Source organism: Watersipora subatra, chromosome 3 (assembly GCF_963576615.1).
Source record: "Watersipora subatra chromosome 3, tzWatSuba1.1, whole genome shotgun sequence".
NCBI classification, from domain to species: Eukaryota; Metazoa; Bryozoa; class Gymnolaemata; order Cheilostomatida; family Watersiporidae; genus Watersipora; species Watersipora subatra.
Genome location: NC_088710.1, coordinates 74,572,246 through 74,598,294, shown reverse-complemented (window position 1 = coordinate 74,598,294; position 26,049 = coordinate 74,572,246). Strand labels below are relative to the sequence as shown.

The following is a 26,049-nucleotide window of genomic DNA, read 5'->3' as shown; positions in this document are numbered from 1 at the left end:
GACATGTGTGATACACGCTTGCAATACTAACTATCCATTGCAAAAGCTGACTTGCAACCATGCCAAAAGTTGGAGAAGCTTTCAGGGTCTGAATTTCGACCATATCATCAAACACAACAGCGTCAAAGACTGTTAGCTGATTCTGATTAACATAGATTGATGGTTGATCATCAACATCTTTCTCAACAGCAGCCATCAGAGCCGACTTAGCAGTCTTCAATATAGCGCCATCAGAGTTAGCCAGAGTCCAGCTGATGTTGCCAAGAGAGAATGATAACACTTTTCTCAAATCCAAGTTACACTGTTGGCTGATCACTACATATTCTCAAACGGTCTGTGCGAACACTCTAGGACTTTTTCTTTTGATTTCTCTTTAGCTGATGGTAATGTGGTAAAGGTTTTGAGCTTATTTGACTTGATGGATTCATTGAAATCAATCTCTTGGGTGCTTAACCTCTTCTGAACAAATTCTGAAAGCTGTTTCTCTCCCATCACATTTGCCATTTCAAGATCCTGCTACACTGCTAAATCAATGGAGGCTTTTGTGCCATGGTAATATGTACTACCTTGGTGATTTGAAACGCAAACGAATTCAGTCTTGCTGTTATGAGTCTTTCATGACTTCCCTCATTTCCTCATCAGCCTTCCATGCCTTTTCACGCATCTCATAACTTGCTGCATCCGAATCACCAAGCACTAGCATCTTCTTCATGTCTGTATGTACAGCTGTTCATTCCGGGTGAGATAAGTCCAGCGTTGAGAGGCGGATGATTCCTGGTAAACCCTATGATTCCACCGTGGGACTTTGAGTTTCTTTTAACTGTTTGCTCAATAGATTGATCACAAGCGATAGAGCTGAATGGACAGTGGTGTCGTGATTGATAAGTAAAATACCCCTTCTTCATAAGAGCCTCGCTATGCTATGTGATACTTTCAGATGTCATCTCTGCATAGTACAGCGTGCCATATCTAGCGTAGTTTGTGTGGTCATATGCAAAAAACCAAGGATCATACATGTAATTTGTCTATACATATATGCCCAAATTGTAAGCTATAACACGTCATGTAAACTGCAAAGAGTTAGTTTTGCTGCTCACAAAATGTGCAGACAAAAATTAAAATGTTTTCTTTTTCTCCCACCAAAGTACCATCATCATGAAGTAATCATCATAAATTTCTAAAGTAACAAATATCTATAGTCTCTCCTCTCCTGCTTTATTACATTCTTTCTGTCTCTTTTCATGTCTTTTCTCAGCTCTTTCCATAACGAGTTTGTTACGATACTTATTGAAAGTAACAAGTTTGTTACGATACTTTTTATAACAGGCATAATTACATAACAAGTCTGAACTCTCATCAAAGTTCTCAATGCTTAGCTCTTATGAGCAATTTTACATTGAATGCTCTCTTTTTCCAATATCAACCATCTGTTTGAATACTGTTTGGCCGTCTCATATTGAAGTTTAGGGTTTCATTCACAGACTGATCAAGACAGTGAAACAAGCAGTCTTGCTGCACCCTTGGCATAAGTTAACAAATGCTGAGAGTTGACTCACCTAATCTTAAATAAAAGCATTTATTAATTTTTGAGATTATAAAATAGTTTTCTTTGTCTGATATGTAAGGTTTTCCAAGCCAACTTGGAGTTGCCCTCTCCCATTTCAAAAGTGCTCTCTAGCTGAGAAATGTGCAAACACATAGGTGTAGAAACATTATAATTGAGTTCAGCATAAGTTTCTGACTATGAAACACCTTTGTTTGAGTAGCCCACCTTCCGAAGGAAAAAGCTGAAAGATAAGTTTATGCTTCTGCTCTACTATATGATCCAATCATTTCTAATGTTGGTAAGGTAAATCAATCATCACATACTCTCACTCACCTTTGAAGTAACTATCAATTGGTCCATGACGTTTCATTATTAATCAAATAAAAATAATAGTGAAGAATCAATTTGCTTTAGAACTTAAACTAGATAAGTTTTCTGAGAAAGTTTACTTCGATTAGCAAAAGACCAAAAAATGCCTGCACATGGAATAATCTCAAGCTATTTGCCGATATCTTTGGACAGGTGACAAGGACGCCCGTTGATTGTGTTGCTTGAGGAAAAGTTGAAGGAATTCAAGCTTTTAACAAAGTAGCATAGTTGATCCGTTGACGTGAAGAACTTGCTCAATGATTAGTAGCGCGGACGTAGTGTCACCCCTTTCGATAGTGCTAACTGTTTTCGGTTTAAAAGACACTCGGGTTAAAAGATTGAGAGAAAAAAGTTATGTGAATATTTGTTGACTTCGCAGCGATTTTATCACATTTTAATAGTATATGATCAACTAATGTTAGGGGGATACGCTTTCCAGAAAGTACTCCTATAATTTCTTCTTAGGGATACGCCGTATCCCTGCGTATCCCCCTATTTCGAACACTGCACATTACCCAGCTGTCCACATTACCCACTTCTCCCCTACTTAGTAGAAGGGCATTATTAAGGCCAAATGGACCATATGTACACAGTAAAACAAAATAGCCAATGAAACGTAGCCTATGTCAGTTGTCCAAATGTAACGATGAGCACATTGCTTTTATAAAAAAATACATAAGCCTTCCCAATAATTATTAACCAATCTTGTGTTTGACCAAACAAGATGCACTTTGAAGCAAAAGCATATAACGAAGAATTCTATGTTTAAGACTATTGAACCGTCTTATCTTTTGCCTATTTTGTATGGATATATCCCGAAAACAGCATACCAACAAGGAAGGCAGCCAGACCACAAAATAAGCATATAATACGTACAAGCAGCAAGACACCCAAAGACATCAAACGAACCAATAGTTAGGAAACGAAAACAAAAATTAAAAACTTCAAAATTGGAGGAATCAATCATAATTATAATTGTTTGTAATTTTGTTAGTTGTGTATTTTATAGTTTGACTTATTAATATGTAACTTTTACTGGTAAATATCAGTATTGCTTACAATAGCTTTACAACTTTACTAGTACCTGAACCAGGAATAATCAAATTAATTTCCACAAGCTAAGCAAAAGTGCACAAACTTAACATAGTCAAACTAGTATAAGATGAGAGCTTCAACACTGATGTTGGGTGTAGATTTGGATTAGTTATGCATAACATAATTTTCCATATCACCCTATAATACCTAGATATTGATGGCTATTTGTTGCATAGAAGCTGTTTTCTTTTTTTAATAATGAAACTTATTAATGGACTTTGGGGTTGTAGAAATTACTGCCTTTTGCCTATGTAGAATGTACAGCCTATTGCAATGCTTACATTACGTCATGCTTGATGCAATGACTTTGTGTTAGACTATGTACATGGACTATTCAGTTGTGTTTTGAATTTGAATAAATGTACCAGTGATCCGTTGCTTACTGAGTGTTTGATAAACATACCACAGGGGTAGGTAATGCAATTTATCCTTGGGTGTTTTCTTTAGGGCATATAAATATGAGAGCCTGCCAATTCGAGATAAACTTACAAATAAAATGACTACGAGTGAGAAAAACTATTAAAAACACGTGTGAGCGTACACGCACTGCTTTGGCGGCAAACCCTTGCATAAGACGGTTTAAAATCTTCATAATCAGAGTGCGTTACTATGTTCTAAAAATCTAAGGCTATAAGGTTCAAGCTGTCGATTTATTAGTGCGACTATTCAAAGCCTGCGTGGTAGAGCTGACATTCGAACTCTAAAGAGGGCAACTAGACGTATACGCGATCAATTTACGCTACACGTTCATGTAGTAATATCTATTTGTTCGGAAACTAAAATATAAATAATTTTTATAATCTATATCAACGATAAATCATAGCATAATATTCAAAACGTTGACCGCTGACCAGCAATCGGTGCTGGTGAGTAAGCGCAATTCCTCGATGAAACTTAAATTTTAAACAGTAGGCAATGGAAGTTTGCTTTAGGTCGTATTGTAATTACATGTACGTACATGTATAGTAATTGTATACAGTCATACTTCAACTTACGAGCTTAATGCGTTCCGAGACTGAGCTCGTATGTCAATTTACTCGCATGTTGGTGCAATTAATTTATATATAGAACAATTAAATATATATTGATTGGTTTCCATACTCTAAAAAAGGCAAATAAAACACTCAAAACAAGATGTTGTAACAGAAAGAACATGTTGGCTATTGTCCTTACGTACTACATGCTTTCAAAAAGCAACAAATAAAAAATAATGCAAAGAAATGTGATTAATTAAAATGTAAAATTAAATACATACAATAGCCGTTAACACTCGCATTTGCCAGGGAGGGAGATATAAGTTATCCTTCGTTACAACAGTTGACTTTGATAAATTTAGATTTTATCAAAGTGTTAAAAGACAAACTTAGAAGCAAACCTAAAAGCAAACTTTCATTTTCAACTAAACGTAATTAAAATTTCTTCGGCGTTCATAGTTTGAAATTTCTCACTGGTTAGCGAGAAATCTTTCCTTTTTTTCGCTTTCACGACTAGCCGGCCGTTTTAAGATAAACCTATCTAAGGACGTTTGCCTTTGTCGCCCTTGCAACATGTTGCGATTAGGACGAACACAGGTGTCGTCACAAATGGTTAACACACGATCACTAGCCAACTTGTCCGAATGTCTATTAAACAGTTTGGATCATAGAGTTATCTCCCCCTAGAGTGATAACTGTGCATTCAACAACACGAGCGTTTCCGGTGCCAACAAGGAGCGTTTAGGCCACGCCCCTTTTTTGTGCTAGTCAATCGTAGTGATCGACAGAACAATAACGTCAGCCATGAGAATGATCATGAATTTCCAGTTAAGACAGTAATTATTGCTCATATTAAAGAAATGATGATTATAGTTTATTACTCTAATATATGCTCATTATTTAAAGCAATTCAATACCTACATGCATTGCAAAGGCACTGAATAGATGGTGTTAAGTAAGTGAGTTAATGCAATCAGTTACTCCAATGATATACAGCCCCACGCATGAGGGGCTGTATATCATTGGTTATTCATAGTCTCATAGATAAGATAGATAGTCCTACTGGGGTTGTATTACATTGGTGTGATGGGAAGCTAATCGACTGCCATCAACAGAAAGTATTGACATTGTATGGTGATAGAGTGATTCATTGTCACCTCAGTTCACAAACAGCCCTTGCATGTAATATTAGATTTCAATACATATCAATCAAATACATAGACTAGCTTGAAGCAAAGATGTCCACTAGTTAGTGGACATCTTTGCTTGATGTAAGCAAGCAAAAAGTTTGAAAGTTAGAGTGGCAAATGTTGTTATATGTTAGATAAAAATAAATTATACTTAATTATACTAAATTAAAATTATTTAAAAACAAAATAGACTTTTTATTACTTTATTTATTAAATAAAGTAATAAAAAAGTAGTTGTGAATTACTTTATTTATTAAATAAAGTAATAAAAATTAGCTATGATTACAATAATTTTTTATTTTACATGTAATCATAGCTAAACAGATTATATTTAGCATTACTTGCTAATTATTTTACATTTAAACACATTTGCAGTTTCATTTTTCTTCTTAATTCATTTTAACAAAAAACTTCTCTCATGATATGAAGTTTAAATGTGGTAGTTGTTTGAAAAAGCTTGAAAACATTTACCGTTGTTTTTATTTTCTCTCTTCTCTTCATTTATTTCAATTACACAAAACACTTTTCATAATATGTAGTTTGAAAGTTAAAGTGGTAAATGTTGTTATATGTTAAATAAAAATAAATTATACTTAATTCTACTAACTATAATTATATAAAAATAAAATAGACTTTTTTATTACCTTATTTATTAAATAATTTTTCATTGTAATCATAGCTAAACAGGTTATATTTAGCCATTACTTGCTAATTATTTTACATTTAAACACATTTACAGTTTTATTTTTTTTCCTAATTTATTTCAACAAAACACTCCTTTCATGATATGAAATTTAAAAGTTGTAGTTTGAAAAAGCTTGCAAACCTTTAGAGTTGTTTTCTTTTTCCTCTTAATTCATTTAAACTGCTTAAAAATATTTTCTCATGATATGAAGTTTAAAATTTAGAATAGTAAATGTTATATAAAAATAAATTTTCTGTCCAAATACTTTTTTATTACTCGGGCAACACCGGTTAGTACAGCTCATAGTTGATGGCAGTTGATTAGCTTCCCATCACACCAATGTAATACAACCCCAGTATGACTATATATGTTATCTATGAGTAACTGCTTGCATTACCTTCACTTTCACTCACTATCTATTCAGTGCCTTGGCAAGTCATGTAGGTATCAGGGATTGCGTGTATGTCACAATTTCCATTTTCATAATTCATTTCCATATTATTTCCATTTCCATAAAAGTTCCATAATTCATTTCCATATTAATTCCATTTCCATATTATTTCCATTTCCATATTATTTCCATTTCCATAATTCATTTCCATATTAATTCCATTTCCCTACTTCATTTCCATAGTATTTCCATTTCCATATTATTTCCATTTCCATAAAAGTTCCATAATTCATTTCCATATTATTTCCATTTCCATAGCATTTCCATAATTCATTTCCATATTATTTCCATTTTCATACCATTTCCATACTTGTAAAATAAAATGTCCATATCCATTTCCCTAAAATTATGGAAATATTTATGTTTATGGAAATGAAAAAGTAAACATTTCCATAATATGTTTAGCAATCCCTGGTAGGTATTGAATTGCTTTAAATAATAAGCATATATTAGAGTAATAAACTATAATCATCTTTTCTTTAATATGAGCATTAATTACTATCTCAACTGGAAATTCATGATCCTTGTTTAACCCTTCTCATGGCTGATGTTATTATCTAGTCAATCACTACGACTGACTAGCACAAAAAAGAGGCGTGGCCTAAACGCTCCTTGTTGGCACCGGAAACACTCGTGTAGTTATCACTCTAGGGGGAGATAACTCTATGGTTTGGATAGATAGCGCCGGCCTTTTCACATTGCATCGTTTCAGTTACGCTGTCACCGGCCAATTGTTTGTCCAATGCCATCAGCGGTCGTGAAGATCGCTGCACCGTTTAAAAACTATGGCTAGTCCTTTTGCGAACTAAATGCCCTGAATATAATCCTTCTGTTTGATAATTATGAATGTATTTCTGTCATATTGCCGAGCTATCTGAATCACGCATACACATTTCGCATATTTTTCAATACTTTTCCGTTTAATATCGACTGTTATCATTTGCTTTTTCTTTGTATTATCTTTCATTTTACTGGCAAACTTTCGGTCTACGCACAGTACTTTTAATTCACATAATTCTGCACAGAAAATCGTGCACAAAAAAACACGGTACAACAGTATAACCTGAGCAGTTGAAAAATACAGAGTGATGCTGTTCTAATAAAACACCTCCGGCATACTTGGCAACTCACTCAAGTGCTCGTATCTCAAACATGGCTCGTATGTTAGTGCTAAAACTTGGTTAAAAGCTGGCTCGTATCTTAAGTTTCTCGTACGTTGGAGCACTCGTAAGTTAAAGTATTACTGTACATGTAGTTGTGATTTGGGAGTTGTCGTCACAGTAACGCACTTCACATCAATCTTTTTAGTTGGTTTACTTGCTGTGGTACCTTGTGGAAACATAATTATTGTAAAATATGACTATTGATTTCCATAATAAAGATTGCTCATAACAATAAAACTAGCGTACATTTTTACCATCAGAAGTATCGAACTGATCGTCGACACTGATTCTACAGACGAGTTCTCGGAAGAGCCCTGTCTTAAATGCTCGACAGAACCATGCTCGTCGGATACGGATTGGCCGACTTTTTCACAACGAAAGAAAAATCGGCCAATGAGTTGGATACCAATATAACATACTATGTTGTAGGCGGTGTCGTTGAAACTGTAAGGGTTATGCCTGACGCTAAGAATCTTAAGCAGAGCTACTCTGCTACATCGTATGCATTTTATTCATTAAACACCAATAACAAGTAAGATGGAGTTTGTCATTACCGAAGTATTTAAACCCAAAGGCACTAATATCGACTAGTGCCTTATGCCCTTATCAAGAAGAAATATATATATACTGTGGTAAACTTTGGAAATATCCACTGTTGATTCTATGCATATAAGCACGTGCCATGCGCGGAGATGTCAAGCAGTTTATATTTGTAACTCATAATTACTAGTAACCTACTAATCAATGCGTTTTCTCGATCATATATTTCTACTAGAGTAATTATTGGCCAGTGATTGGCTCACAAGAGAAGGAATTTGCAAATACCGAGGGACTGCACTATGTTCATCAATTGCGTTAGTTAACTAAACTGTATGCGGCTTTTGCCCAAATCATTATATATTTTGCAAAGCAGTTCATCTGGTAAATGCAGGGTTGTCAAAGTAGGTAGTTCGTCAAGCTTATGTTGTTAGTACGACAAACGTAACAATTTATTAGCATTAGTGCCCTGCAGAGCAATTACAAAATTATGAGAGCAAAAGCTTTTGCTCAGTGAATTAATGTTGGGCAGACGCTATATGAAGACTTCAGCTGTGAAATCACAGATCAAAGTTGATGCATCTTTCTTATTTAATAGCTTGTATTGGTGTTGGTAACTTCTGCTAACCATTTGGTCTACGCTCGGGTAGCTTGGAGAGATTATGGTATGAGAAACAAATCAGGTTGAGGCTAGGATCTTGATGCCGGTCATAGCCATTGACTGGGATGTGTTTTCAATTATGGAATATGTAATAATGCATTTCACTCTATGTCCTGTTAACCCGACTTCCTTGATGGGCATAGTCAATGTTACCATTTTGGTGAAACTTTTTATATCTGCCCTGACACCTCTAATTTTAAGATTGTTTTCAATTTTATATATGACATATTTTTACAGCTGATAGCTAGTTATCAAAAGTGGAGAAATCATTGTTTATTGCCGTGTCAGGTGAATAGTGTCGAGCTCTTTATATGTAGCGAAGGTCAAAAGGTTCGACTGCTGGGCATGCAAAAAGTAATTGATGGCATCATGAAAGACATTTGAAATTTTCATTGTTCCTGTTGTTTCTACAGCAAAAACCCACCAGAACTTATTTTCACTTATATAAGTTAAGTACATTCACGCCTCTTCACAAATTGCTGTTGTCAAGTGACAAAAGCAATTTGTGACAGCAATTGATTAACAGCATTGCAGTTAATCTGTTGCAATGCTGTAATGCTGTTAGTCAGAAAATATCAGGACAAGTTTTGGTGCTATGTCTCCGTTTGTGTCTACCAAGCAACAATAAACCGAATGTATATTTTTCAACACTGTCATTTAAATACTGCTACCTCTAGATTAGTCAAGCTGCTATAAACTTCATATCATAGTGTCATAGTAACAAAGCTGCAAGTAAAATGTTTACTTGCATGTGTCTCTTTGCCATTGAATCTCCAGCAGTGAATCAAAGTATCTTTTGCAGTATTTTATTTTAAAATACTTAGTGAGCACTCAGTACAGCACCATCTCATTTAACAACCTGTTTCTATGGCAAGTGTAAAAGAAGGTTATACAGTGGGCTTATGTATGTGTGCATATATTTAGATTAATCAGCCTCTCGACTACACTACCAGAGTCCAACAATGCAGACCTCACACGGTTTATAGAGAGCCGTCTCGCAAGGGGATCTGTATTTTCTGGAAATGGACAAATAGTCACAGTCGACCTTGGGTATGTAATATTCTGTGAAAAGCCCTAATCTTCCATCTAATGTGGAAAGTAGAGATTCTTTTATTAATGCCTTTATATTTTGTAGTATAGAGCCTGCAAACTGCTACTTCTGCCTGCTGAGCCCGAATGAGACAGGGAGTAATGGGCCACAGTTTGTGCTCTGCTTTGTTACTGAATGTGACAGGGGCTTGGAGTCATTCAGAAACCAGTTGGACCAGTACGCTCTAAAGATAGAATGTTCATTGAAAGGCTGCGTACGTGTCTAGGATAGCTTCTACACCCAGGAATATTTATCTGGCTTGTAATACCATTGCCATTTTCTATTTGGTGTTAATTTTAAATATAGACCAGTTTGAACTTTTGATCGCTTGTGTATTTAAGATGTTGAAATCTATATTTTGGACAATGGCTGAATTTTAGAAGCTATCATCATAATCCAAGTTGAACTTTTTCGACTTTGTCATTTTGATGTTCAAGGACCCGAGTCAACATTGCAGGAGTTATCTGAGTCAGTTAGTACTGTGAGAGAATGTCTGAGCAGTTGGTACCGAGAGTGTCTTCTCTTTATCATCAACTGTGTCCAGGTGCTTGGCAAGGATATTAAATATGTGATATACAACGTGAGTACACAGCCTCTGATCTTGTTCGCTTCCTTCATAAAGTAGTTTAAATAAGTCTTAAAACTAGACATGCCCTTGTGTATTGTGTGAATATCGCATGTAGGCCTATAACTCTGCAAACACACCGGTATTATTTATATGGCGTGTATCCATGTCTGGCATATCTCGTTTTTATGCGGCATGTTTTATAAAATTTTAGCTTTTTGTGTAATTGTTTATTCATTTGACAGGCAATAGCAAGTGGACAGATAACAATAGAGTCAGACGATAAAAGTTTTGAAGCGGACATTGAAAGGTTAGTATCGTAGTTAATTGTTATGTATGTTCTGCCTGTAAAGGGTGCCTGCGAGATAGTCTACCTTTTCCTCATGTCTATCAGGTTTGATCTCACCTCTTTCTCGTCAAACAAATGACAAACAATAGATCGTAACAACTAGATACTCTGAATCATTTGGAGAATACATGTAAAGAGATTTTTTGGGTATAAATACATGTAGGTGTGCATATTTGTACATAGTGTAAATATGTTTACATACATGGTTGTTCATACGTGTACATAGGTGTGCATACATGTATATAGGTAGGTATTCACAGGTGCGTACATACATATATTTATATGTATACATAGATGTATATAGGTGTACAAATGTGTACATAGGTGTACATGCGTGTAGTGATGAATATGTAGGCATACATATGTGTGGTGATGAGTACGTAGGTGCACATATGAGTATATAAGTGTACATAGGTGTACATACAAGTACATAGGTGTACATACACATACATAGGTGTACACACATACATAGGTGTACGCGCATACATAGGTGTACATAGGTTTGTGTTTCACAGGTTTCACGCTAGCTGCACATTATCAGCACTCTTGAGTCACGCTGTGGCTTCTACAGAGAGCAGTGACAGCTCGGGCTCTCTCATTGATCTCTGCCCTGAACCAAGAACCAAAACCAAACACATCATCGACATCCTTTGTATTACCTACAGTGGAAACGATATATCATTCAGTGACCATTGTGAGTATGATCATAGTTATCTGATCTCTGATCACTTTAGCTTAGCGTGACCCAATTAGGGATTGTGTTGCTCATTAATTCCTGTTAAGTTCTCTTCATAATTCGTATGACCATTATTACTAGACACAACTTTGTTGCAAAGAAGAGTCGGAACTTGAAGCCGCATGCCAACTGCTAAAACTGTCATCGGGAAAGCAAAGTACATGTATTGGTGTAAAAAGAATTACCCATAAATATGTTTCAAATTCTGAAGAGTGGAAACTATAATCTTTTCACTACTTTGTGAAAAGGAGTGGAGAATTTATGAAAGGAGTATTTTAGCTCAAAAAATCGGCCAATTATACGCGGATGAGTTTTATATTTTTGGTGTTTTCTCCATAAAAAAAAAGTTTTCTATTGAACTTGATTTTAGTGAAGGGATGCTGTGTGTCTATGATGAGCATGCTTTAGAGTTATGCTAACTACATATGTATGTATTTTCAGTTTTGTGTATTAAGAATAAAATTCCGTGAAATATATCAGATAAAAGGGTACTAAAATATATAAAAATTGTTTATACCCCTAATCTATATATACAGACAGTTCCCTATTTACGAACATTCGAGTTACGAACAACGTTACATACGAACGTATGTATGTTGTTTGTAACTCGAATAACTTTTGAGTTATTTGTTTGAACTTTGTTTGAACTTTACATACGTATTGTAAAGGGGTTTGCCGACCTTTACTTGGCACGATCTCTACTAATAAATAAAGAGAAGAGAGTGCGTGTAGTTTCATTCAGCTTTTAATTAGCGAAGGAAATTTCACTAGCCGAGGAGCGTACGGCTATCTGCTTTGCTCAACTAAATGAGCGCACTCAGTTATATACAATAATATCAACCATTCCGGCTAGCGGCAAACGGTAAGAACACCGGCTAACAATGTGAATAAATAGGACCGCTACCGCGTTGGTATGACAACAATATAAGTGACGATAAGTGATATTTTTATGACATTATATCAGATATAATAATAGCATAACGAGTGAAACAATGATATAATAAACGGACAACACATACAAAAAATAAGACAACAACGATAAGTGATAGCATAACGATTAAAACAACAATATAATAAAAAGGACAAGACATAATTATAAGAAATGCAGTGTCATGGCCCGGGGTCCACCAAAGTATTATCTCCATTTTATTAAATATTTTTTTCAGTACAAACCAGTACAGGTTACTTATACAAGCTTTAAACATACTTATATAAACCTTCAATATACTTATATAGGCCTTAAACATAAAATATAATACAAAATATAGCACTGAAGCAACTTACGAACAAATTCACCTTACGAACAATCGCTCGGAACGTAACTCGTTCGTTGGTTGGGAACCATCTGTATATATATCTAATCTAAATCAGTGTCAGTAATAGTCATGTATTTCTATCAAGACTTCTACCCCTGTACCTATGTATTACTAGGTGTATACTTGTATTACCCTAGTAATATTGTGTAGTAGCAATAAAATATATATTTCTTTATTACTAGCAGTGATGCCTGAGACTTCTTTTTTTTTTAATCAGATGGTGGTGGGATTTACGAGGCTGGTTCTCATGAACCAGAGTTTCCTTTTGAATCAGAGGGTGGTGGGATTTACGAGGCTGGTTCTCATGAACCAGAGTTTCCTTTTGAATCAGATGGTGGTGGGATTTACGAGGCTGGTTCTCATGAACCAGAGTTTCCTTTTGAATCAGATGGTGGTGGGATTTAAGAGGCTGGTTCTCATGAACCAGAGTTTCCTTTTGAATCAGATGGTGGGGGGATTTACGAGGCTGGTTCTCATGAACCAGAGTTTCCTTTTGAATCAGAGGGTGGTGGGATTTACGAGGCTGGTTCTCATGAACCAGAGTTTCCTTTTGAATCAGATGGTGGTGGGATTTACGAGGCTGGTTCTCATGAACCAGAGTTTCCTTTTGAATCAGAGAGTGGTGGGATTTAAGAGGCTGGTTCTCATGAACCAGAGTTTCTAAACTAATTATTTTTAGCAACTTGGCAGAAGGCATGTATGTATGTATGTACGTACGTACGTACGTACGTACGTACATTTTTACATTACTTTACATTACATTTTTACGGTACATTTTTACATGCTCCATACATACGTACGTATGTATGGAGCATGTAAAAATGTAAACACACAACGTGTTACACAGGCTAATGAACTCACACAATAGACTCACACAGTAGACACCTAGGGATTTATGAATATCACTAGAAATTCCCCTGTCATACAGCCCGCGACCAAAGTGATAATGGAAAAAGAAAGTGTACTGCCGGTTGAGAAATGCAATATTAGCAGTTAAACGGCACTGCAGTGCAATAGGAGAACTGCAATGGTAGCTGTAAGGTACTGGGTGTTATTATGTACAACAAACAGCAATAATGAAAGGAAAAGATTATATGTTTATATCTCTTCCCTGCAACAGGAGAAATGCAATATTAGAAGTACAATGGCAAGCTGCTGTGTAATATGCACAGGCTGGGTGGCTTGTATATCATTGGTATCATTGGCAACCAATATCAAGAAATTGTGATATTTATCTAGATTTCTGTATTTATATCTAAAAAATTATGCTGAATTTAAAAATCTAACAAATTTTTGCTGGTTGTCATAGAAATAGATGTATCTCTATAAGAAAATGTAGGCCTATTACTTAATTTTGCAGATATTAAAAACGCCTCGGCAGTACCGCGATATTGGGTACCGCGATATTGGGCACAGCCGCAGTATCATCAACAAAATATTTAGAAAAATAATAACAGTAACATTGCATTGTCACTATATACTTCGATCTTGTGAATTCGAATGATTATTTTTATAACTAAATATTATAATAATCTCATAAAATCGAGTAATTATTCTCACAATTGAATATTGTAATAATCTTATAAGAATCGTTAGAAAAATATCATCATCATTTCCTTTATTCTCACTGCTTTGGACATCAGTTGGAATACCAGATTACCCATTATAAGTGTCCAAAATGTCAGAGTCTGGTAGAACCAGCAAAAAGAAACGATTACTTTTCAATACTTCTACGTTAATTACATAAAACCTTCGGCAATTGGACAATGCCATAGACTGGTGAAATGTGCACATTTTTTCGCGCACGAAATGCGCACGACTTAATGGTTCTACTCTCTATCACACAGCTATATCGGCGTTTCATTGGCCAGTCTTAATTTTGATTAAAATAGGCTTGTCAAGTTTTTATTTCAATTTTAGGCCAAATCAATCTGTCTACTTATGTATACTCCGATCAGATGGGTTAGTTTTAAAATATTGCAGAAACTTTTCAAAGGCTTGGTAACATATTTAAATAGGTTTTTATGTGTTTTGTATCATTATTATACTTAAACGGCTCTACACAAAAATGGTTAAATTTGTTGATGAGATTTTGGTACAAGGATTTGGTCACGGCTATTAACAGATAATTTGTCGGGAGTTGTGTGCACATATGCATTTATCATAAATCTCCCAAACAATCGCTTCGCTCGTGTTTGATCGAGGGACTACTTTATTAATTTATTTTTATGTTTAATAATGTTTTTACGTTAATTGCATTGTTGTGCATAATATTAACTTCGTATGTTGACCTCATCTCCTTCCATCATCTCCTTCCATCATCTCCTTCCATCATCTCCTTCCATCATCTCCTTCCATCATCTCCTTCCATCATCTCCTTCCATCATCTCCTTCCATCATCTCCTTCCATCATCTCCTTCCATCATCTCCTTCCATCATCTCCTTCCATCATCTCTTTCCATCATCTCCTTCCATCATCTCCTTCCATCATCTCCTTCCATCATCTCCTTCCATCATCTCCTTCCATCATCTCCTTCCATCATCTCCTTCCATCATCTCCTTCCATCATCTCCTTCCATCATCTCCTTCCATCATCTCCTTCCATCATCTCCTTCCATCATCTCCTTCCATCATCTCCTTCCATCATCTCCTTCCATCATCTCCTTCCATCATCTCCTTCCATCATCTCCTTCCATCATCTCCTTCCATCATCTCATACCAACTTGATGTTGACCTTCCATCATCTCCTTCCATCATCTCCTTCCATCATCTCATACCAACTTGATGTAAACAATCTTATTGGTTTAGACTTGCTAGACGGAGCTGTTGCTAGACGGAGCTGTTGCTAGACGGAGCTGTTGCTAGACAGAACTGTTACTAGTCAGAACTGTTACTAGACAACTTTTACTAGACAGAACTGTTACTAGACAGAACTGTTACTAGACAACTTTTACTAGACAGAACTGTTACTAGACAGAACTGTTACTAGACAGAACTGTTACTAGACAGAACTGTTACTAGACAGAACTCTTACTAGACAGAAGAACTCTTACTAGACAGAACTGTTGCTAGACAGAACTGTTGCTAGACAGAACTGTTGCTAAACAGAACTGTTACTAGACAGAACTGTTACTAGACAGAACTATTACTAGACAGAACTGTTGCTAAACAGAACTGTTACATGTCACACTGAAATATCTATTGCATTTTTTATATCAATTTTCATTTCAGTAATCATGAGTTTTAATTGCAACTATTATCGTAACACTGAATTTGCTTGCTTTTTAAACTTAATTTTCACTATAATTCTCAATTGAATATATTACTTTTACCCATAATCTTGGTGAATTTCATATCTTGATCATGTACTAGGGAATCATTATAATTAGTGACTTGCTCTATTATTGACTATGAACAACAAACAAATAGGCTCAGCATGCATCCCTGATTGAATATATGGATAACTGGGTTATTACCTCCAACACCGATTGTTAGCAATCGGTTCACAGTGTCAGCTTGTTGACTTGAACTTTTAATGCTAAGATAAGACTACTTCTGTTAAATAGTGGCAAGGGATTGAAATTTTTGTCGAGACTCTAGAATATATGAAGATCGGACATGTTTGTTTACAGACACTTAGAGGTATTAGTTGACTCGCGTATCACAATTTTGCTGGTCGTTTCCAGTCTTGGATAAATTCACTTGTTCATATTAGGGCAGTAATAATTTGTCCAACAGTGTCTGGTTGCTTTCTGTTTTTATCCTCATAATTATCATTCTTTCATTTTTAGCCTGCACTGAATTCTGTGAGCGCTGGGCGCAGCAGCTTTTAGAAAAGTTTGCTTATTCTGCTGCCGAAGGAGGAGATATCAACCCAGTTCACTTGAAAAACATTTGTGAGACATTCAAACTTAAGGTACCTTCTTTCTCACCCCTCTCCTGTAATGCCTAAGGTACCTACCCTCTCGCAGCTCTCCTGTAATGCCTAAGGTACCTTCCCTCTCACACCTCTCCTGTAATACTTAAGGTACCTTCCCGCTCACATCTCCTCTGTAATGATAAAGGTACCTTCTCTCTCACATCTCTCATGTAATGCTTAAGGTACCTTCTCCCTCACTCCTCTCCTGTAATGTTTAAGGTACCTTCTCCCTCACTCCTCTCCTGTAATGCTTAAGGTACCTTCTCTCTCACACCTTTCTTGTGATGCTTAAGGTACCTTCCCTCTCACACCTCCCCTGTAATGCTTAAGGTACCTTCCTTCTCACACCTCTCTTGTAATACTTAAGGTACCTTCCCTCTCACATCTCTCCTGTAATGCCAAAGGTACCTTCTCTCTCACACATCTCCTGTGATACTTAAGGTACCTTCCCTTTCACATCTCTCCTGTGATACTTCAGGTACCTACCCTCTCACATCTCTCCTGTAATACCTAAGGTACCTTCTCTCTCACACCTCTCCTGTGATACTTAAGGTACCTTCTCCCTCACATCTCTCCTGTAGTACTTAAGGTACCTTCTCCCTCACTCCTCTCTTGTGATGCTTAAGGTACCTTCTTTCTCACACCTTTCCTGTAATACTTAAGGTACCCTCTCTCTCACATCTCTCCTGTAATACTTAAGGTACCTTCCTTCTCACACCTCTCCTGTGATGCTTAAGGTACCTTCCCTTTTACATCTCTCCTGTAATGCTTAAGGTACCTTCCCTCTCACACCTCTCCTGTAATGCTTAAGGTGCCTTCTCTCTCACATCTCTCCTGTAGTACTTAAGGTACCTTCTCCCTCACTCCTCTCTTGTGATGCTTAAGGTACCTTCTCCCTCACTCCTGTAATGCTTAAGGTACCTTCTCTCTCACACCTCTCCTGTAATGCTTAAGGTACCTTCCCTCTCACATCTCTCTTGTAATACTTAAGGTACCTTTCCTCTCACACCTCCCCTGTAATACTTAAGGTACCTTCTCTCTCACACCTCTCCTGTAATGCTTAAGGTACCTTCCCTCTCACATCTCTCTTGTAATACTTAAGGTACCTTTCCTCTCACACCTCCCCTGTAATACTTAAGGTACCTTCTCTCTCACACCTCTCCTGTAATACTTAAGGTACCTTCTCCCTCACATCTTTCCTGTAATACTTAAGGTACCTTCTCCCTCACATCTCCCCTGTAATACTTAAGGTACCTTCCCTCTCACATCTCTCCTGTAATACTGGAAGGTACCTTAAAGGTTGACTTGCAACAAAATTCACATTACAGTTATTTGGTATCATAAGATTCACCATGTCTTACTTTGTTGTGTTGTAGGTGTAAAATATATGGGAATGTGATTACAAGTTTTTAAAAGCTAAAAACGAACAGTTACTCGCAGCCACACGAGACCGCTGTAGTTTGGATTCGCTTTGCAAAACGGCTCAAATGGGACATAGTTGTTACAGGATGGTTTCTGTTTACACTTTCATGCAACCTCATTCGTCAAAATATTTTCACAAATATACTTCACACATTCAATAAAACCATGTCTATTGTTCTTACGCCTCTGTTTTATCGTCATTGTAATGCTGTCACTTGTAGCACTGATATCTTATGACTTACCGTAAAAATTCGTTAAACTTTTTAACCTTAGCTCGAAGGAGTACATATCATTGTCTGATAATCATGACGAGTCTGTTGGTCGCCTGTAATAATTGAGAAGTGCTGCAAAAATTATTTTCGAAGTATTGGGTCACATGATCAGATTACGACTTGACGATTAGCTAATGCCGAAACAAAACTGTAAAGTAGCGAGCATCTATTTTTAATACGGGGACTTCGGTAAAACCCGAAGTGTTTGTCATAAACTAGTGCTACGATAAGTTTTACATTAAGCTTTTTATTGACCTTTTAATTCACGTGAGAACATCATGTGACAAGATGATAACCAAACTGGAATGACTACGTCAGATAAATAAACAGATTCCAATCTACGGCGGCTTTTCGTCTTTGCGCTTTTACGAGCTTTTAATCACATTTCCATGTATTTGGCACCTACAACACAACAGAGTAAGACATGGTGAATCTTTTGATACCAAATAACTGTAATGTGAATTTTGTTGCAAGTCAACCTTTAAGGTACCTTCCTTCTCACATCTCTCCTGTAATTCTTAAGGTACCTTCTCCCTCACTCCTCTCCTGTAATGCTTAAGGTCTCTTCCTTCTCACACCTCTCCTGTAATGCTTAAGGTACCTTTCCTCTCACATCTCTCCTGTAATTCTTAAGGTACCTTCCTTCTCACACCTCTCCTGTAATGCTTAAGGTACCTTTCCTCTCACATCTCTCCTGTAATTCTTAAGGTACCTTCCCTCTCACACCTCTCCTGTAATACTTAAGGTATTTTCCCTTTCACACCTCTCCTGTGATGTTTTCATACTTAATGATAACTCATGGGCTTATTTTTAGTTTCTTATCTGTTGATGTTTAAATTCTTCTGTGCAGCAAAGCTCTTCCCTATTTTTTCCCTCTTTTGCTATAACTAAACTTTGTCTCCTCAGCAAATAAATGTTTTCTACCTTTCTGACAGGCTATACAAGAGATGAACACACTGAAGAGAATGGTAAAAGAAGCTGAGCTAGATTTCTATGCTCTTTTCAGGTAATTGATCCGCCATCTAGAAATTAATACTTTCTTGTACGTGTAAGAAAGCAATATTTAGTGGTGTGAACAAGTAATGTATGTAGAGGGAATGCTGTCATGTATTCAGCCTTTAGCACCTTTGTTTTCTTTAGTAGGCTTTAAGAAGTTGTTTGCCTAGAGCTGTATTTACTTTGTAGAGGAAAAAGGTTTCGTGCGCAGTTGTTTCATATCAGTCTGGTCATGCGTAGCATATGAAGGGTCAACTCATATCTTAATTTATAGAAGGGATATGTCATGATTCTGCCATTTTTTAGGTTTTACTTGCCTAAACAGTTTGTGTTCAAAGATATTTTTTTCTGGTTTAAATATAGTTTACTGCAAGCACTTGTTTCTCTTGTAGGTCTAACGTGTTTCTAAAGAACTCAGGAAACGCACAAATATTGCTCATGCATGCGCTCAATGAAGAACAAACTCCCGACTCTCTCTCAATACTTCGGCTCCTAAAGGAGAGGCTGAGGTAAGCTTCTTCTACAAAAATACCTATGGACAACATTCCTGTTCTGTGCTTTAGATTTCTTACCACTTTATACACTCTATTCTTATAATGATATTCTGAGATTAATGCCTATTTCTAAGACTAATGTTTTTATCACTACATTTTTGTTAACCACTGTTTCTAAAACTTTGTTACCAATATACATGTATATGTAAATATGCACTTAGTTAGTTATTCAACTTTGTGATTATGCAATTATTTATTCTGAAATGCAACAAAGAGTTTAACAAAACAATTGTATCACATAAAACTATGCAAACATAACAACAACAATTAAACAAAGATATTTTGGATAGTAAAAGGGTACAAAGCATTGCAAGTCTAACACAGGCGTCTCAGAGAACTTTTTCAACGATTTCCGACTTGCTGCAAGTCTTCATTATCGATAGTGCTAGTAGTTCCCCAACTACAGCTCTCGTAGATGTTGATAGGATGTTTGTTGACATTCTGTGGGTTTTTAAATTACTCATCGCTTACGGAGAGAGTCAGATGGGCTGGTAGAGCCACTCTTAGTACTTGGATGTTCTTACTTTCATCTTGATAGTCGACGGGAACACCTGGTAAAACATTAGGTTTTATTAATGCTGTTGGCTAACATTGTGGACAAAAGCATGAATGTACCAGCAATAGTTTTATAATAACATGTAGCACAGCTATATTACAATGCAGATGTAATACAATGCAGATGTAATACAATGCAGATGTAATACAACACAGATATGTTACAACAGATTTAATACAACACAAATGTAAAGCAATTGATATAATACAACACAGATATAGTACAACACAGATATAATACAGCACAAATATATCACAACACCGATGTAATAAAACACAGAATAAAACGCTGATATTATCCCAAAATAGTTACCAACCTGATTTGCCATCTTGTGTTTCCTTTATTTGTGCGGGCTCATCTAGTTTTTCATTTCCCTCTTTATCAATTGTTGTTTCTCCTTGCCTGTTTTCTACCATTTCTGTCGCAGGGTCCCACAGTCCTCCATTTTCTCCTTCGCTTTCCATCTCATCCACCTTTTCATCTCCCAACAACTCGGCATTTTCTATTGGCTCTTCTAGGATTGCGACATCACCCTCATTTAGAACTTCATCTGTGTTAGGAATTTGGTCTTGTTTTATTTTTTCATCATCGAAGGCTACTAAGCCATCACCTACTCCAAAGTCATCTCCGTCTTCAATTTCATCTGCCAGTATTTTTTCACTTGTCTCATCCTCAATTTTATTCATCGAAATCCAGTCATCAGTAAGTTTTTCCTTATCAAACTGTGTCATGTCATCATTGGTGTCAAAGTTTGCTCTAGTATCTTCATTCCGCTCTTGCCAGTCTCCGACGGCTCCGTTAAACAACTCTTGATCTTTCATCTCTTCTAAGTTGTCTTCATTTTGGCTTTCTTCCTCGTTCATCATGTCTTCTAGCTCCGTTTCTTCCTCGAGCATTTCTTCAAGTTCATTTTTTTCCTCAACATCTTCATCATCTAATGGTAAGTCCAACATCTCATCCTCATCGTTTTCTTCTTCCAAGTTGTCTTCTCTTTCCATTTCATTCTCGCGCATGTCTTCCAGCTCCGTTTCTTCCTCGAGCATTTCTTCAAGTTCATTTTTTTCCTCAATATCTTCATCATCTAATGGTAAGTCCAACATCTCATCCTCATCGTTTTCTTCTTCCAAGTTGTCTTCTTTTTCCATTTCATTCTCGCGCATGTCTTCCAGCTCCGTTTCTTCCTCGAGCATTTCTTCAAGTTCATTTTCTTCCTCAATATCTTCATCATCTAATGGTAAGTCCAACATCTCATCCTCATCGTTTTCTTCTTCCAAGTTGTCTTCTCTTTCCATTTCATTCTCGCGCATGTCTTTCAGCTCCGTTTCTTCTTCGAGCATTTCTTCAAGTTCATTTTCTTCCTCAACATCTTCATCATCTAATGGTAAGTCCAACATCTCATCGTTTTCTTCTTCCAAGTTGTCTTCATTTTCCATTTCATTCTCACGCATGTCTTCTAGCTCCGCTTCTTCCTCGAGCATTTCTTCAAGTTCATTTTCTTCCTCAACATCTTCATCATCTAATGGTAAGTCCAACATCTCATCCTCATCGTTTTCTTCTTCCAAGTTTTCTTCTCTTTCCATTTCATTCTCGCGCATGTCTTCCAGCTCCGCTTCTTCCTCGAGCATTTCTTCAAGTTCATTTTCTTCCTCAACATCTTCATCATCTAATGGTAAGTCCAACATCTCATCCTCATCGTTTTCTTCTTCCAAGTTATCTTCTCTTTCCATTTCATTCTCGCGCATGTCTTCCAGCTCCGCTTCTTTCTCTAGCATTTCTTCAAGTTCATTTTCTTCCTCAACATTTTCATCATCTAATTGTAAGTCCAACATCTCATCGTTTTCTTCTTCCAAGTTGTCGTCACTTTCCATTTCATTCTTGCGCATGTCTTCCAGCTCCGCTTCTTCCTCGAGCATTTCTTCAAGCTCACCCTCTTCAGTTACAATTTCTTCATCTGCTGGTAAGTCTTTATCATCAAATATGAGGTTATTCTCATCTACAACTGGCTCTGGTTGTTCATCTTCAAAAACATCAGATTGCTCCACATTTGCCAGGGCCTGGCCGTTGTCTATCTGTTGCTCTTGCTCAATCAGAAACTGATTCTGGTTGATTGGGTCCTCACAAATGTAACTACCACAGGAATTTTTGTTTAGACATCCTGTGACATTCCCAATGAGCTTTGTATTGAAACTGTTCACGGTAAAGAAGTTCTTCTGTTTATCGACAGCAAATTCCGCTCCCCCGAGTCCATTAGTTCTTGTTCTCACCATAATAAAGTAAGATTGCCCTTCTTGGAATGTCTTGTGAATGTCTGAGCAACGATCCTTTAGTATGATGTCATGCAAGACAAAGTTTATTGGAACGCATGGTACTTGCGTGTTCTTGGGCACAGCTTCAACTGTGAGAGCTGTGTCGGCCACTATCAATGTGGGCTCCCCTTCCGAGTTCGTCTTCATAACAGTAACCTGGTGCCCTATCACTTGAGCTTGTACAATGATGGGTGCTTGTTTAGCGAGATCACTCATAGAAATCTTGTCAGAGGCTTGTGGGCAGACATTTTGGAGCGGTGCCGAGAAGCAGGCACTCAGTAGTGTGGTTAAGAAGATTAGCTTTAACATTTTGTCTACAATGACAGCAGACTGCTGTATGAGTCTAGATAATAATTCTAGTATCAAAGTCTAGATAATAATTCTAGTATCAAAGTCTAAATAATAATTATAATATCAAAGTCTAAATAATAATTCTAGTATCAAAGTATAGATAATAATTCTAGTATCAAAGTTTAGATAATAATTCTAGTATCAAAGTCTAAATAATAATTCTAGTATCAAAGTCTAAATAATAATTCTAATATCAAAGTCTAGATAATAATTCTAATATCAAAGTCTAAATAGTAATTCTAGTATCAAAGTCTAAATAATAATTCTAATATCAAAGTCTAGATAATAATTCTAGTATCAAAGTCTAGATAATAATTCTAGTATCAAAGTCTAGATACTAATTCTAGCATCAAAGTCTAGATAATAATTCTAGTATCAAATTCTAGATAATAATTTCTAGTATCAAAGTCTAGATAATACTTCTAGTATCAAAGTCTAGATAATAATTCTAGTATCAAAGTCTAGATACTAATTCTAGCATCAAAGTCTAGATAATAATTCTAGTATCAAATTCTAGATAATAATTTCTAGTATCAAAGTCTAGATAATACTTCTAGTATTAAAGTCTAGATAATAATTCTAGTATCAAAGTTTAGATAATAATTCTAGTATCATAGTCTAAATAATAATTTTGGTATCAAAGTCTAGATAATATTTCTAGTATCAAAGTCTTAATAATACTTATAGTATCAAACTCTAAATAATAATTCTAGTATCAGAGTCTAGATAATAATTTCTAGTATCAAAGTCTAGATAATAATTCTAGTATCAAAGTTTAAATAATAATTCTAGCATCAAACTCTAAATAATCATTCTAGTATCAAAGTCTAGATAATACTTCTAGTATTAAAGTCTAGATAATCATTCTAGTATTAGTCTAGATAATAATTCTAGTACCAAAGTCTAGATAATAATTCTAGTATCAAAGTCTAAATAATAATTCTAGTATCAGAGTCTAGATAATAATTATTCTAGCATCAAAGTCTAAATAATAATTCTAGTATCAAAATCTAGATAATAATTCTAGTATCATAGTCTAAATAATAATTCAGGTATCAAAGTTTAGATGATAATTCTAGTATCAAAGTCTAAATAATAATTCTAGTCTCAAAGTCTAAATAATAATTTCTAGTATCAGTCTAGATAATAATTATTTTAGCATCAAAGTCTAAATAATAATTCTAGTATCAAAGTCTAGATAATAATTCTAGTATCAAAGTCTAGATAATAATTATTCTAGCATCAAAGTCTAAATAATAATTCTAGTATCAAAATCTAGATAATAATTCTAGTATCATAGTCTAAATAATAATTCAGGTATCAAAGTTTAGATGATAATTCTAGTATCAAAGTCTAAATAATGATTCTAGTCTCAAAGTCTAAATAATAATTTCTAGTATCAGTCTAGATAATAATTATTTTAGCATCAAAGTCTAAATAATAATTCTAGTATCAAAGTCTAGATAATAATTCTAGTATCAAATTCTAGATAATAATTTCTAGTATCAAAGTCTAGATAATACTTCTAGTATTAAAGTCTAGATAATAATTCTAGTATCAAAGTTTAGATAATAATTCTAGTATCATAGTCTAAATAATAATTTTGGTATCAAAGTCTAGATAATATTTCTAGTATCAAAGTCTAAATAATAATTCTAGTATCAGAGTCTAGATAATAATTATTCTAGCATCAAAGTCTAAATAATAATTCTAGTATCAAAATCTAGATAATAATTCTAGTATCATAGTCTAAATAATAATTCAGGTATCAAAGTTTAGATGATAATTCTAGTATCAAAGTCTAAATAATAATTCTAGTCTCAAAGTCTAAATAATAATTTCTAGTATCAGTCTAGATAATAATTATTTTAGCATCAAAGTCTAAATAATAATTCTAGTATCAAAGTCTAGATAATAATTCTAGTATCAAAGTCTAGATAATAATTATTCTAGCATCAAAGTCTAAATAATAATTCTAGTATCAAAATCTAGATAATAATTCTAGTATCATAGTCTAAATAATAATTCAGGTATCAAAGTTTAGATGATAATTCTAGTATCAAAGTCTAAATAATGATTCTAGTCTCAAAGTCTAAATAATAATTTCTAGTATCAGTCTAGATAATAATTATTTTAGCATCAAAGTCTAAATAATAATTCTAGTATCAAAGTCTAGATAATAATTCTAGTATCAAAGTCTAAATAATAATTCTAGTATCAGTCTAGATAATAATTCTAGTATCAAAGTCTAGATAATAATTCTAGTATCAAAGTCTAAATAATAATTCTAGTATCAGTCTAGATAATAATTATTTTAGCATCAAAGTCAAAATAATTATTCTGGTATCAAAGTCTAGATAATAATTCTAGTATCAAAGTCTGAATGATAATTCTAGCATCAAAGTATAGACTAGATAATAATTTATCCAATTTATTAGTCGTGTAGACTGACTGTTGACTGTCATATAGAACTACATGCATGTATGTATTTATCAGCCATATTGGAGGCTACTTGCTGTACCACTAATCAGAACTTACACGCGCTCTATACAAAGACACTTACCGTCAAACCGAAGAATTGAACAGTAATCATGAAAAACTTCAGCGCTTCACATTTATAATAGATGCTATGGTGTCTTATTTTAAACCAGCCAATCAAATGGTGTTGTCTAATGAGTAAGTAGATCGACAGTAAGACTGGCTGTTTAGATATTATCTGTCAATCATATTGAGGAGCTCGTCAAAAAGACTTGATTACTTTAATTACCTTGTCTCCGCACGGCCTCTTCCACATTTGGCATAAATTGTTAACTTTCCTAAACCTCCTGGCAGGCTATGATACAAATTCTTAGATAAGCCTTATTATAGCCTACAATACAAATACTGAGTGCTGTTCACCCATTGCGAACCTCCTTGGAAATATTTTCAAACATGTTAAATCAGTTA

The 26,049-nt window shown here is 35.3% G+C and overlaps 3 protein-coding genes across 4 annotated transcripts in view; 1 reads left to right on the top strand and 2 right to left on the bottom strand.

The window, feature by feature from the left end:
- The window catches only part of LOC137391361 (uncharacterized), a 73,147-nt gene extending 69,613 nt beyond the window's left edge, over nt 1–3,534 (bottom strand). For both annotated transcript variants that reach the window (XM_068077813.1, XM_068077814.1), the window contains exon 1: nt 3,414–3,534. The gene's annotated coding sequence lies outside the window, so the exon portion shown is untranslated. The remainder of the gene's footprint in view (nt 1–3,413) is intronic.
- Nucleotides 3,535–7,894: 4,360 nt separating this feature from the next.
- Nucleotides 7,895–20,417, top strand: LOC137392220 (protein Njmu-R1-like). The gene is made up of 9 exons (XM_068078877.1): nt 7,895–8,005; nt 9,596–9,721; nt 9,807–9,975; nt 10,219–10,341; nt 10,572–10,636; nt 11,191–11,369; nt 16,519–16,643; nt 19,276–19,346; nt 19,729–20,417. Exons 1-9 carry the CDS (start codon nt 7,929–7,931, stop codon nt 19,847–19,849), a joined length of 1,056 nt encoding a protein of 351 aa, XP_067934978.1. The 5' UTR covers nt 7,895–7,928; the 3' UTR covers nt 19,850–20,417.
- Nucleotides 20,065–25,763, bottom strand: LOC137392219 (probable serine/threonine-protein kinase kinX). Its single transcript, XM_068078876.1, has 3 exons — nt 25,667–25,763; nt 20,763–23,066; nt 20,065–20,441 (listed from the first exon to the last, which is right to left on the bottom strand). Exons 2-3 carry the CDS (start codon nt 23,059–23,061, stop codon nt 20,347–20,349), a joined length of 2,394 nt encoding a protein of 797 aa, XP_067934977.1. The 5' UTR covers nt 23,062–23,066; nt 25,667–25,763; the 3' UTR covers nt 20,065–20,346.
- Nucleotides 25,764–26,049: the final 286 nt, after the last annotated feature.

What these genes read in the sequence shown, in the direction of transcription:
- LOC137392220 (XM_068078877.1), top strand. Translation starts at nt 7,929, where the DNA reads ATGCCTGACGCTAAGAATCTTAAGCAGAGCTACTCTGCTACATCGTAT. An exon ending in ATAGTCACAGTCGACCTTGG is followed by an intron (nt 9,722 to 9,806) that starts GTATGTAATATT and finishes TATATTTTGTAG; the next exon opens with TATAGAGCCTGCAAACTGCT. An exon ending in TATATCATTCAGTGACCATT is followed by an intron (nt 11,370 to 16,518) that starts GTGAGTATGATC and finishes TTTCATTTTTAG; the next exon opens with CCTGCACTGAATTCTGTGAG.
- LOC137392219 (XM_068078876.1), bottom strand. Translation starts at nt 23,061, where the DNA reads ATGTTAAAGCTAATCTTCTTAACCACACTACTGAGTGCCTGCTTCTCG. An exon ending in AACACAAGATGGCAAATCAG is followed by an intron (nt 20,442 to 20,762) that starts GTTGGTAACTAT and finishes ATGTTTTACCAG; the next exon opens with GTGTTCCCGTCGACTATCAA.